The 14384-nt window shown below is 54.7% G+C and overlaps 1 protein-coding gene across 1 annotated transcript in view; it reads left to right on the top strand.

Moving 5' to 3' along the window:
* The window catches only part of Csmd1 (CUB and Sushi multiple domains 1), a 1673782-nt gene that overhangs the window by 1612690 nt on the left and 46708 nt on the right, over positions 1–14384 (top strand). The window contains exons 51-52 of the mRNA XM_047550875.1: positions 456–650; positions 6613–6786. Of these exons, the coding sequence (XP_047406831.1) occupies positions 456–650; positions 6613–6786 (369 nt within the window). The remainder of the gene's footprint in view (positions 1–455; positions 651–6612; positions 6787–14384) is intronic.

The following is a 14384-nucleotide window of genomic DNA, read 5'->3' as shown; positions in this document are numbered from 1 at the left end:
GCCAGTGACACATGGCTGTGTTGTGTGTGTGTTGAGGAAGGAGGAAGGAATGAAGGCATGGGGTTTTCTGAAAATCAGTGTTCACTGTGCTTTCTCGATACACTGCACCGTCCCAGTGGCCTGGGAGTGTGCGGAGACAAAGTTATTCCCAAGAATTTTACACACGTGCTGAGTTCTCTAATGCAGATTTTCATCAGCACCAAATGACCCATATGCCCTTATGTAAAAGAATGACCCTTTTACCTCTGTCTGCAAGACTTCCATCCATCTGTGATGAGAGAGTCGAATGCATGTGGCCTCTTTCCATGTGACCCTGCACAGCAGAGTGACCCCAGCGTGACACAGCTCTCCACCACACTCCACGATGTGTGTCCTTCAGCGGACCCTGGCCTCGTGGAGCAGGGAGGTCCGAGCCCCAGGGAAGCAGCCTGACCTGGCCGGTGTTTCCTTTCCAGCGGTGCCTTGCCCAAGCATCGAAGCCCAGCTGTCGGAACACGTCCTCTGGAGGCTGGTTTCGGGATCACTGGATGAGTATGGAGCGCAGGTGCTGCTGAGCTGTAGCCCTGGCTACTACTTAGAGGGCCAGAGGCTGCTCCGGTGCCAAGCTAATGGAACGTGGAGCATAGGAGAGGAGAGGCCCAGCTGTCGAGGTGAGTGAGGCGGACAGTCCCTGATGACCTGGGCATCCGAATCCCTGGGGGTCCACCAGCAAAGACCTTCCCTCACAGCCCCTGACCGAAGTAGGACGCCAGGGCACGGAGTCCACTTGCATGATGGGCGTGTGCTCATGTGCGTGCTTCACAAACGCCGGCTTGTTCCATGCCGTGTTGTGCTTTCCCTTCAGTGATCAGATTTCACAAACCGCGAGATGCCATCACACTGGAGCATCCAGGTCAGCCCGAGGGCACACCGGAGCCTGTCTCTAGGCGGCAGCGTCCCTCCCCATGCTGTCCTGCAGGAATCCCGTGAAGGTCTTGGGAATGCCGGTGTGCTCAGGGAGCGCTCCCTGCCTTGAGGTGGGAGGTGGTCTCCTCTCAGGAGCAGGGTCAGCAGTGAGGCCTTGAGGGAGGGTCACAATAAGTAGGAACAAACAGGAAACAAGACAACACTCATGTTGTTTGGAACCCATTTGATTTGGATGTCTTTAATATACAACTTTAGTTGATCTTTCACAGGAAATTATCAAGCACAGAAACGAGTAGTTAGACCAGAGTGAAATTTGTGAAATACACAGCTTAGTATTTTTACCACCACAGTCACAAGGAAAAAGACAAAAGAGTGGATGCCTAGCCCTCTTAGATAATGACTTCAGCCCGACTTCTAACAGGACAAATGTTAATTAAACCCAGGCTGCAGACTCTTCAGCAGGAGCAGAGACGGTTAGGAAGGCACAGACGTCAGGGCCCAAGTCCTCGGCCATGGTTGAGGCTGCTCCTCCACAGGCCAGCCCCAGGCCTGCTATCCAGCAGACTGTCCTGCTCTCTGTGCCCCTCTGCCTCTGAACTGGGCCTGGTTTGGATGGGCGCTGACCCGGTTACTGAGTCTGTAGTGCGTTCCCTGGATGGCCCTGGGCCATGCAGTCAGGGCTGCTGCCCTACTTGTGCTTGCACCCCAAAGCTCCCCACCCGTGGGAGCTGGCTATGACGAGTGCACTGGACATCAGTCCTTCCAGGAGGCCGGGGGGGTGGTTGGAGCATGGACTTCCTGGCCACTTCAGATGCTGGGAGCCAGTGAGCTTTCTCTCCGTTTCAGACCAGAAGTCAGACCTTGCCTCCAACCGGATCACTTTCTTTTCCATGAGAGGATTGGTACCGATGTTGTGAACTTGTTTCTATTTGTAGTGACGTTTTCAAATGTTAAACTAACGCAAGAGCTTGCCAGAGGCACTCCCTCTCCGTGAAGCGTAGCAGTCCATGATAGATATTGGCGCACTTAACGCCGGGGCAGATCGTGGTGTGGAGAGCCTTTAGGACCCTCCCATTCCCCGCTTCTTAAGTGCTTTGGGAGTGTTGCCAGCACAGCCGCCTCCAGAGCCGCTTTGCCCACGGTGGGGGTGCAGGGGAGGGCGTGCCCAGCCTTCAGCAGCACCGCAAGACCTGTTGAAGTCCACCATTGCTGTGTGGCAGCTCCCACTGCCTCCGCAGCTCAGCGTGACACAGATGTGCGGGGCCACAGACTCCAGCCCTGGTGTTCCATGAGGGTCACCTGCTTGGGGTTCCCAAGGTCTGTGTCCATGGGCTGCTGCCCAGGCCAGCTCCCTGTCACTTCCCTGGGTGGCCGAGGCCCCAGGGAGCTGCAGCACAGGGGCTACTCTGGGCTTCTGGGCACATACCTGTGGCCAGCCCTCTCGGGCTGTGGGCTGAGGTCTCCCTTGGTGGTCTCTCGGCCACTCAGCTCTGTCAGGGGTCCCCTCAGGGTCAGTCCCACCTAGATAATCTCAGGCTTGCTTAACTCCACGTGAGCTAACTCATGGCCTGGTCGTCGTTCTGCCTACCGTTAGAGAAATTTTCAATCCCTGTTGATTTGTTATAAACAGCAATAAGTCAATTACACGCTAACATAAATGATACATGTTTATAAACAGGAAGGATTTATTTCCCAACAAGACAAAAAGTAGTAAGAAGATTGTCTTTAAAAGTCTGCTCCTCTCCTCGCGTCTGGCTGACAGCGGGTGCTGGTTCCACGCTCCCGTGTCGCACCGCGTCATGTTAGCGGAGGCGGAGACAAGCTGGCGGGCGGCACCCCGGGCAGGCGGCCTCGGGTGCAGGTGGAGCCTGGGGGTTATAGGGCCCCGTGAGGCGCTGTTTCAGAGGAGCAGCACAGGGCGCCGTCTCGGGCGTCACGTCTCGGGCACCCGTGACACAGCAGAGCCTGGAAGGAAGAGCAGGACGGGTACCGCCATCCTCGTCTTGCCTGAATGTCCCTCCACTCGGACGTGCACGGGTGCTGGGGCCATCCTGTGCTCATATTTAATATGACTCGTTTCATTTATTCAGGATGGATATTCAATATTCATCAACACCCTCAGAGTGGTGATCCTGTACTTTCTCAAAAGTCAGTTTAAATTATCAGAAAAACACAGCCAGCATAGTGCTAAGAAGTACCAATGACCCTCAAGACTTTACCCAAAAAATCAGGTGGAAAATACTTCTAGATGCTCATGATGTTTGCACCACCTCTGGGCTCTACGAGAAAAGCGTCAGTGAATGCGTGAGGTCCTTATGCTGCAACGTACCTGCGTCTTGTCCTCTGCTTAGTTCCCCGTCCCCAGGGTCCCACCTGCACTCAGGAGCACACGGCGTGAACCCCGTGAGCAGACTCCACTGTCGCAAATGCCACTTCATTAAAAGTGACTAAGCGACACCTTTCCATGGGCCCCGCCAGCCAGCCTGTGCGGCTGCTGTTCAGGAGAAATAGGAGGTGGCTCCCCACCAACCGCCTTTGAGAGCGTGGCCGTCTACCTCACTGGTGTGGCTGCGGAGCTGTGAGCTTCAAAGGCCAGCTGCCCGTGGCTTATCTCAGAACCGCCCTGCCCACAGGGTCTCAGGAACTTGATCGCTCACTCCCAGTTACCCGTCTGGTCAGGAGCTGGAAAGGTCAGAGCTTCCCATTCTGTGGTCCTGTTAGCCCAGATGCAGAGCTGGCCCTGGAACGGCTCCTGATCACGGCCATAGCAATGGAGGCCAGCTTAGAAGCTCGGCAGGACTGAAGGGTTTGTGATGCTGTGACTCCAGGTAGGAGTGAGACTCCTAGGTGTCCCCGGGAGAGCCCCGGTCTCCACGGGCCAGCAAACGAGGCCTTTGCTCTATAATCCAGCTCTCCAACTGGTAGCAAGAGTCAGTGTCCAGGGGCCCACAGGTCCCTCCAGATCAAGATCTTAATGAAAGTGGGAGCTACTGTTCTTTCTTGACACATTTCATTGTTGCTTGGCTTATTATTTGAATTTAAAAAGTAAGAAATGTCCATCACAGAATCCATGAAATTAGAAAAATTCTTTACATTTAAAATTTTATACTTAGATAGAAAAAGCTAAATAGGAATTTTCTTAAATCATAGATATGCAAAGAACATTGGCTAAATTCTGGAGTGCACCTCTCTCCGAACTGCTAATTTACAGGTTTCTGAAGTCAGACCTTGGTCATGACGTGGGGTGGGCAGCTGGCCTTGCTGGCCTGTTGGTAAGTGGGGGTGCGCCTGGACTGGGGCTGAACATGGGGGTGTGAGCCCGTCTACACCCGCGGGCACTGCCCTCTACTCGGGCAGCCGGAAGGTGAGTGTCTAGACCTCAGCACGTAACCACAGATCAGGAGAAATGGCGACAGCGAGCAGCGGTTCCCAGTCTCGGGATGCTCTCTCCGTGGGCATCTCCTTTTGACTCACATCCAGCCATAGGTCGTAGCTCCAGCCTCGGAGACCTCACGACACAGCCCACGACTCTGACCTCCCCAACCTGCCTCCCTCGCCATGGGGAGACCCGAGCCTTCCTGGAGGTGGAGGCTCCTGCCCGCTTCCCGCAGAGCACTCCAGCTGTCAGCTGGTCGTGGCCCTGAGCACACTCGCCAGTCCCTCCTCCAGCTTGAGCACGCTGACGCACCTGCTCTTGGGCTCATTCATCAGCAACGTCCTCGTGACGGACGGGAATGTTGACCGCACAGAGGAGGGAAAAGCATGTCCCAGGGCAGTTGTTTTAAAGGGGCAGATTTCAACGTGGACTCCAGTGCAGAACTGAAGGCTTGGGGAGGAGGAAGCCTCCCCGGGGGAGGGAGACTTTGACCCAGTCAAGGTGTGAGCAGGCTCGGTGCCCCAGCGGTGCGAGGGCCACACTTAGCGCAGTGTCTTCCTGAGCTGTGGTCTGCCTCAGGAGTCGGAGGAGCCCTTCAGATGGTCACACGGCGCCTGTAACAGGAGGGAAGGAAGCAACCTTCTCTGAAACTCCAGGGAGCGCTCATGTGGAGGTCCGACCTCCTCCTTGCTGGGGACAAAGGCTGCTGCCAGTGGGGAGGAGCTTCTCTTTCCTGCTGGACTAGCTTTTCCAAACCCTTGCTGCTGTCTCTTTAACACACTGGGTCTACAGCTAAAGGACACTGTCTGAAGTCCCGCTATCCAGCTGCGGGAAGGCTCAAACTCGTTGCTTTAGTTCTTGGCAAGTGTGTGAGCCTTACCAGAGGACAGACAGGATAGCCTCGCCCCCAGGACGGCGCCATGAAGCTGGAGAGCAGCAGAGGCAAACCCCAGGGAGCCCGGCCAGTCTCCAGTGGAGGTGTGCGGAGGCCTCCGTGAGGGAGGCTGGCGGGCCTCCTTGCCACTGAACACATTGCCAACAAGCACTTGGCATTCAGAACATGATCCAATCACCCAACTGTCCACAAACAGTCATTAAATATCATAGTTCAAGGGAAAGTTCTCTCTGTGTTTGGGAAAGACTTAGAGAAAAGTTCCTAATGCACTAAAGATCTAAATCCTCCTTGAGCCCAGTGACATTTGGCCCCCAGGGCTGGCCATTGCACTGCTGAATGACGGGTGCTGGCCACGCCCTCTCTGGGGCCATCTCCCGGGTTCCTGGTGAGCAGCCCTTCAGGCCACACCTAGGCTGCTGGCTGGGTTCTCACAGCTTGAAACCAAGCCGGTGGCCACACATTGAAGTAAAGCAGCCTAATTGAAAGGGTTGGCTCAAGCCACGTACCGGACACGCTCTTCACTTGCTAGTCCTTAGGTGTGCCCTGTGTGGCAGGTGCTGTCACGCCCTAGCAGGACAGATGCCCACCTGTGCGAGGCAGAGCCAGCCTGGGTGGTGGACGCTTTGCCACCTCTGCCCGTCACCAAGGACTCGGGCTTTCTGCCCCTGAGGCTTTCCACTGCAAGCCTCATAGCTCTTTCAGGCCTCTGGACTCTTCTCCCAAGTGGCTTTTCTGAGTTTCATGCTAACCAGTTTAAAATGAGTGAGAGCCCCTGAGGGTCAGTAGTCTTTGATAACTTGTGATTCTCTTCCTCCCCTGAGGTCTGTGATGTTTGTGCACCACTGTTTACAGATTTGAAGTGCAGAGATGCATGCTCTGTCCTAAGTGCCTCTAACATGGCTATTAATTTATCTTTCAAAATGGGGTGCTTTGGGGCACCATGGATGTGCTTGCTGTCTCTGAGGACCAGGGCAGAACTTTGGGGTTCACATTGTATTACCTACAACCCCACAATGACCAGCTAAGTGACTGCTAATCCTCAGAATGGCTCATGGTGCTATATAGTCAGCACTTGCATGTAGCTCAAGATCCAGCAAGTGACAGGGGACCGGAAGAGAGTGGGCCAGCAGTGCCGCTGGGCTCAGAGTCCTAGGCTTCCCCAGCCCCCGACTCTCTGAGGAAGTCCGGCTACCTGTGAGGGCGGAAATAAGAGGACAACCCCAGGGATTGATTGCTGGGGTCTAGAACACGTCAGAACCCCTCCAGAGGCTGATGCTTTCGTTTGCAGGAGGGAGGAGGGAGAAGCCTCCGAGGTGACCGTCTCTGGGCCCTGCTCTCTGTCCTCGAAGAGAGCTGACCTTCAAGGTCTCTGTGTTGCTTTTGAAGCAGAGTAACGTGCAGAACTCAAACAGTGCTCGCTATGCTTTCCTTCTAGTTATCTCCTGCGGAAGCCTGTCCTTCCCCCCAAATGGGAACAAGATCGGAACGCTGACCACTTACGGAGCCACGGCCATCTTCACGTGCAACACGGGCTACACACTGGTGGGCCCCCACGTCAGGGAGTGCCTGGCCAACGGCCTCTGGAGCGGCTCTGAGACCCGGTGTCTGGGTAGGTGCCTCTGGGCTCTCGTACTCTTCAATGACCCTGCGTGGAGGCTCCGGCAGGCGCTGGGTCCTGCTGGGTCTCCGTGCTGCCATCACTGAAGGGCTTCGCGGAGCGTCGGGAGAGACTGCGTTCTCAGTGGGGGGATGAAGCATGGTCACATGCCACCTTATGTGACATGAAGGTGACCTCACAGAAGGCTGGAGGTGTAACTGCACTCAGAGACCACCAGGCGTGATCTTAGGATACACAAATGCAGATCTTAAAAATAATCACGCATTTTATAGTCTTAAAATAATGTTGAGAAGTTGAAGTGACATTAATCTACATTTATATAAGCCCAGGGAATTATTTAAAATGGAATATGTGTATAACAATTTTAGAATATCCTGCGTGGTTATTAAAAGCGGCTGCGGATGTGAGACAGGGCCGAGCAGCAGCTGAAGGCAGGGACTCCTCGCACCTGGCCGCGGCCAGCCCTGTCGGCCCTCTTGGCCTCAGTAGTCTTTGATCGCTGAGCCTTGGCTCGGGGTGGCTTTACGCTTCCCCAGGCGCTCTGGTCACTTTGGGATGAGCCAGAGGACTGGGAACTTGGAACAGTGAAGTGTGCTCTTCTTTTGAGTTGGGAGAATTTGAAGAAAGAGGCTGAAGGTAGTCGGAACCCAGAGAAGATCCACCTCCAGGAGCATCCACTTACCTAGTTACCGCGCTGCCTGCAGGAACGCTGCCCGAGTTCGCTCTGGGTACAGCCACCTCCGTGTTTGTTAAGGCATCTAGCCCAATGCACATTATTAACACGATTGCGTACCTAAAGTCTTGTTGGGTGGAGTCCTTGGGGTCCTCAGTAGGCCATGGGATGTCCTTGGGTACTTTGAGTCACAGAGCTTCTGAGCTTTTCTGTGCTTTCCTGAATGTTCTAACACAGTTGGTGACAAGTGAGTTGCTCTCTCCTTCGGGCCACTGTTGGTGTGTGTTTGATGTTGTTATGAGACAGGTGCTTAGACGTATTCTTTGGAAATGGTGCTTCTGAACCCCAACTTTTACTCGGACCTTTTATTAAGGAATAAAAATGATACTAGTTGAAAGAGTGAAAATAATACTAAATGATAAATTCAAAAACTCAAACTTTTATGATAACTAAATACATATGAAGATAATACTACTATAAAACATAGAAAACACATAGCTTCAAATGTATGTGATGAGGACAAGATTATTAAATCATAGCATAAGCAACAACTGGGGTGTCCTGGGTTAGATAAGGCTGCCTGTGCAGGGAACTTGCTCCGCTGGCCATGGTGCCCAGTCTCCCCGACCCCTCCCAGTTCCTGGTAGTCCTCATCGGCTCCCTGGGTGCCTCCAAGGGCCACGTGCCTCAGGAGTCCAGACCCAGCGTTGCAACCCAGGTTCTGCGGAAGCCTAAGGGGGCTGCCCAGGATGGGTGAGCACCTCTGGTGAGGAATCGAAGGCTGTGGATTTGAGGGATGCTTAGAAAGCTTCTGATCACTACTTTGAGAGTAAAGTTAGGAGACGATCATTAGCTATTTTCAAGATATCTAAAATGACCTGAAGTGAGAGATGGATAAGCCCAAGGCCAGATCTGCAGGTTATTCCAGGGTCAAAGGTCGGAAAAAGCCAAACTTGATTAAACACATCTTCCAAGGCCAGCAGCAGGGTTCAGGACATCAGGGAGGCACATTCCTCCTCCGTTCGGAACTGCTGCCACAGGCACAGGAAAAGGCTGGCTCTCTGACTCCAGTGGGAGCCCCCTTCCTACGAGAGCGTTTGCTCTGCTCGCAGACCTAGCCAGCGTGCTGTGCAGACTTGTTGCTCTGCACTGAGGGCTGTGCACCCCAGCACTCTACACTGAGGGCCGTGCACCCTGCGCCCTGTACTGAGGGTCTGTGCACCCCTGCACCCTGCACTGAGGGTCTGTGCCCCCCGGCGCCCTGCACTGAGGGTCTGTGCCCCCCGGCGCCCTGCACTGAGGGTCTGTGCACCCTGCACCCTGCACTGAGGGCCGTGCCCCCTGAGCAGTGCCCAGTCTGCCTTTGCTTCCCAGAGTGATGAGGAGACTGGAAGCAGTTTCCGGCGTGGGAGCGGCCTTCCCTAAGGAGGGTGCTTTGCCCTGAGATGGCGCTCCATTACAGTGCAGGACGGGCCACACTGCTGGAGCCCTGGTGGTGCCCGAGGGTCTCCCTCAGGGTGCACATCCCAGAGTCTTCGGACTGTGCAGCAGGAATGGCTAAGTGCGTGAGGGATGGCGCTGTCACAGGCAGAGTCCTGTGGATGCTAAGTGCAGGGGAGCTGTGTTCTGGGGCAGGGGTCATTTTCTTAGCCTCACACACAGGTGCTAACTCTCTGCCGTGCTGGCAGCCCCTGGTGTGCCCTTCATGCCAGATCCTCTGTGGAGGAGGGGTGTGCGTAAACAGCACAGATGAGCTCAGGCAACGCACGCCCACGAGCCCCGGGTGCACGCTAACCAGATCTCCAGGGTGCTGCTGAATCAAGGTCTCCTTGCTGCACCGTGACGGCTTCTCCCAGGGCTCTCACTCACCACCTGCCCTGGTGATGCTGCCGATCCCTCAGGCCAGGAAGTAAGCTCCGGGACGCTGGCCTCACGTCTGCTCCACAGGCACCTTCTGAGCCACCGGGAGCCCTTGTGGTCCCCACACCTGCCCAGTTCTCGTCCTGTGCTTGTCCTCCTGTGCGACTTGCCTGAGCCCATCAGCGAGCACAGGAGTGGGAGGGAGGGCGTGCGTGTGAAGTGTGCCCTGCTGGACAGTCCACCTGAACCTGTGACCACATCTGCGTCATCAGCCTCTTCAGGCACGATGGCCTGTCACCTCTCCACCGTGTTGCCTCCTTGGTCTGTCGTTTGCGAGTTGTCTCGGAGAGTCTGCCATGCGGAGGACATTGTCTTCCTATCAGACGGTGTTGCTGCTATTCCAAGGAATTTCATCCCCTGCACTGCGGTGACCTCAAGGAGACGCATTTCATTGTAAATATAATATCACGGTGACATTCACGTGGCTAAAGGAGCTGGGTACGTGATTCAAAAGCACATTTTAGACATGTTTTTTCGTTGCTCTTGGAGAATAAAGTTGGAAGGTAGTCTTCAAATGCCTTGTGTCTTTAAGACTTCCAAGTAACAGTGTTTCATGAAACAACTGATAATCATAATGAGTACGTTACCTCAAAAAGATGGTATTAGAGTAGAAAGTTCAACCCTTCTACCTCATACAATCCTCAGTGCAAAACATGTGCTGTGAGCCAGCAGGGAAGGGACAAACCCAATGCCAACTTGGCCAGAGGACAAGTAGTTAAAAAAAAGAAAGCTTCCATCGACACTTGTGACCTAATCTATCCACTTAGCTCTCCAGAGCAGGAGCAGCATCTGAAGGTCAACGAGCAAAGGTGTTTCCTTCTGTGGAATCTTTCAGTAGGGAAACCAAGTCCCTTAACGCAAGTTGAGAACGATGGGTGTCACAGGATGTGTAAACACGGCATGCCTGTAGATGGAGGAGGCCAGAGGCTGCCAGAGGGGTATGGGCAGGGACAGCCTGGGAGAGGAGACTGGTGGAGGAGGCTAGAGGAGGTGGAGGAAGCCAGAGGCTGCCGGAGGGGCATGGGCAGGGACGGCCTGGGAGGGGAGACTGGTGGAGGAGGCTAGAGGAGGTGGAGGAGGTGGAGACTCCTGGAGGGGACATGGGCAGAGGATGGACTGAGAGAGGAGACTGGAGGAGGAGGCTAGAGGAGGTGGAGGAGGTGGAGACTCCTGGAGGGGATATGGGGCAGGGGAAGGACTGAGAGAGGAGACTGGAGGAAGAGGCTAGAAGAAGTGGGTCACTGGGGGCAAGACTTTGGGTCTGCATTTTATTCCTGGTGAGCAGAGCTCTGTGCTTCCTGGTGGTCATGTCCTAAGCTGCTCCCCTCTGCCGTACCCTCTGCACACATGTTCTGCCTCATCACTGCAGTTCTAATTCTGCTAAGGTGCAGGGTCTTTGTTATGCTGAGAATTCTGTTGTCAGCAAAAAGCCCCAATAATCCCAAAGCAAATACTGAAGTTGAACATTTGGTTTATGGATTTTCTAAAAATAGACTTTGTTCTAATCCCCACACCAATATTTGGCATGTGTTCTGATGGAAACCCACACACTGAGAAGGTGACCTTGAGTGGGAGAGTGTGTGGGTGTGTGAGCACGTGGCCTTGCGAGAGAGGAGGGCTCCTACTGTGGCCCAGACCCGACTCAAGGCTGCAGCTTCTGTGCCCACCTGAGACAGCCTGTGTCCTGCACCGGTTGGCACAGTGTGTTTCTGTGGAGCAGGTGGACCCTAGTCCTTTCCAAACATGAACTCATTTCTGAAGCCCCACATCTTCACAGACCCTCCCTTGGTATCCATGGGAACTAGCACTACCACCCCAAGATTCGCAAATGCTCAAGTGCCTGATGTAAGGCCTGGGCCGAACCTGCGCACACACGCCAGTTCACTCTCAGCCGCCTCTAGAGGCCTACGGTGCCTGTGAGAAGCCGTTCTGTGGAGGAGACGCGCCGGTTCACTCTCAGCCGCCTCTAGAGGCCTACGGTGCCTGTGAGATGCAGTTCTGTGGAGAAGACCGTTACATTCTGCTGCTTGGGAAGTGGTGACAATTCAGTTCTCGTTTGGATGTAATTTCTCTCTGGTTGGTTCGAGCTGCAGGTGGAGAATGTGAGGGATGCAGGCTAACGACTTGTAGGCGGCTCTAACCTGCCTTCCCAGCCTCCAAAGTGCCCTACCTGCCCCTGGCGTGAGGTTAAGGCAAATCCTCTAAAAACACCGCCTGTCCTCTGTTGGCATCAGAGGCTGCCTGAGTCAGTCACTCAGAAGGTCACACAAAAGACTAGTGGCCTGACTAGTGCACCATCAAGACCAAGTGCTCAAAATGGTGTGGAAAAATGTCATCTGGGTATAAGACACTTTCAATTAAATATGGCTTTGTGGAGCCACACCGTAGAAGGAATGGGAAGAATTCCCACAGGGGTGCCCACTGGAGAGTGGAAGGGACCAAATTCGTCCAGAGAACTGGCTCTCCGCATACTTGCTCCACCAGAGAGAAGTGGACGGGAAGACCTCCGGTTCTCAAAGCACCATCTTACCTGAAAACATCTGCATGGTAGAATGGTGGACCCTTCTAGAAATGAGGGCTTAGCAGGGCTGACCTGAGTGACCTCAGAGGTTCTGCCCCCTGGCCCAAGTGCCAACTGAGCTGCACGGTGTGGAGCATTGGCTTCCCCACTTGTCTCGCAAGTGGGCTTCAGACAGCGGGGTTGCAGAGGGACAGGAGCATGTCCGGCCACCTGCTCTGCTCTGCAGCTCTCCTGTCTCCTCGCTGCAGGCTGCAGGGAAGCCTCGCTGGTGAGGCTCCTCCCTTCAGCATCCGTCACTCAACGGCTTTGCTTGAAAGATGACTCAGCCTCCATCCATCTTGCTACTGATCTCAGAGCTGTGGTGAAGTAGTTAGTCAGCAGATTTTGTCCTCCTGAACCAATTTTAGAGAAAGTTAAAATAAATTTTTTCTGTTCTAACCAAATTACAGTGAGAGCGAGTTCCAAATGCAGGTGGGGGAGTCTCTGCAAACGAGATAGACAGGACGTCACTGCATGAGCCTGTGGTGTGTGAGTTTGGAAGCTGAGCAGCCCACAGGTGCTGCCCTGCTGTAAACGTCCCTCGGGTCAGAAAACATTATTCCTCCCCTAACTGCAGAGAGACTGTGAAGTGTAACCGGAATTTCTGATTTCCATGACTAGAATCCTTTCAGTTGCCCTTATTAGTTTAAAATGGCTCATCCTTGGACCTGAAAAGCTGCCTCTTTCAGGCAGGGTCCCTGGTCCCCTGTGGCTCTGGTCCCTCCCTGCACCTCAGGACGCTGCATGTTCTATCTGCCCATTGGATACTCTCCATGCAGGTATCTGATGCTTCACTTAATCCCCAGCACCAAGAACATGGCTGGCCCAGGGCAAGTCACTGGATCACCATGAAAGACATGAAGGCTGTCCCTGCCCCGCTGAGTGCAGATGCCTCCTCCACAGTGAGATAAAAACCTTTTAATAATTTTTAGTTGTCAGCGAACCTTTATTTACTTATTTATTTACTTACTTACGCGGTGCTGAGGATGGAACCCAGGGCCTCACACAGGCCAGGCGAGTGCTCCACCATTGAGCCCCAGCCCCAGCCCATGCCTGCCAGCCTTTCAAGCTGCCTGCCGCCTCAGACTATTTGCGCTCAATAAAAGTTCAGTTACTAAGTTTAAAAGTGAGTGAAACTGGTCTGTTTGCCCAGATCAGGAAAGACGGCAGAGCGGTGGGACTTTTGTGGATGCCCCTTTTTCAGCATCCCTGGGCCTGGTCCCAAGTTGCCTCCACAGAGTGGTGGCAGGCTTCAGAGGTGACCCCAAGTTCCCAGCACCACCTAGCGTGGCCCCAGGAATTGGGTGGCCGCACTCTTTGGGGATCCCACTGTTATTTTGCTCTGTGTTCTGAGTCAGGTATATGATCCCTCACCTCCGAAGTGGCTGGAACTCTGGCATAGGGCTGAGCTGGTGCTCCTCCCCTGGACTCCCGGCTGGGGTTGGAACAGTGCTCTGTCCCATCTGGGACAGCCTGCAGGGTGCCTGGGGAGGGGGCGGGCCTTTGCAGCCCGTGTCTGCACCCTAGGTGACTCTTCCTGTCTGGAGCCCATGTGACCTCGCTCACCATGCCATGGTGCTGATAATAGGTTTGATTGGAGCACGAGAAGAGCGCAGGTCTCTAATCACTGTCCTAAGCAGAAACAGAGATGGGGATTTAAGTTTTTCCTGCAGTGGTGAAGTTAGCCCCACGCTGGGTGTGATGGCTCGCGACTCCTCCACGCCGGCTGTTCTCTGACTTCAGGTCCACCTGCTCCGAGCTCCACCCAGAGACCTCGCAGGGCAGGCCCGCCCTGGCCACTGCCTCCCCTCCACCCCACAGGACCGCCTCTCCAGCACAGGCTCTCTCTTGAGCAGAGAAAGGGAGCTTGGTTTTTCCTGTTCTTGGCAATCCAAAACCCACGTGTGACAGCTTTTCACTTCAGTTACTTGAATCCTTCCTCTTTTGGTGATTAAATAAGATGCTCTTTCCAAATGTACGTGCAGGAAAGAAAGAGCAGAGGACAAGTTGGCGGGAGGAGGAGAAGCCGGAGAAAGGGCGAGAGTGGCGGTGGAGAAGCCCTGGACTGATGGGGGCGGGCAGCCAGGGCTGGACTGGAGCCCCGCCTCCCGGCCTCCCTGACCCCACAGCTCGCTCCTCTGTTGGCAGCTCCTGGAGGACTCGCAGGCACTGCGGCCGTGCCCTCGGGTCTCCTGGGCTGAGGCCACGCTCAGGCAGCGACTCCCGCCCTGCACTCCTGTTCCATGTCCCCTCTACTGGCCGTGCCCTCGGGTCTCCTGGGCCGAGGCCACGCTCAGGCAGCGACTCCAGCCCTGCACTCCTGTTCCATGTCCCCTCTACTGGCCGTGGGGGTCTCCTGGGCTTAGGCCATGCTCAGGCAGCGACTCCAGCCCTGCACTCCTGTTCCATGTCCCCTCTACTGGCCGTGCCCTCGGG

The sequence above is a fragment of the Sciurus carolinensis genome, chromosome 4 (assembly GCF_902686445.1).
Source record: "Sciurus carolinensis chromosome 4, mSciCar1.2, whole genome shotgun sequence".
NCBI classification, from domain to species: domain Eukaryota; kingdom Metazoa; phylum Chordata; class Mammalia; order Rodentia; family Sciuridae; genus Sciurus; species Sciurus carolinensis.
Note: the sequence above shows the minus strand (reverse complement) of the source record. Positions and strands in the feature narration are given on the sequence as shown.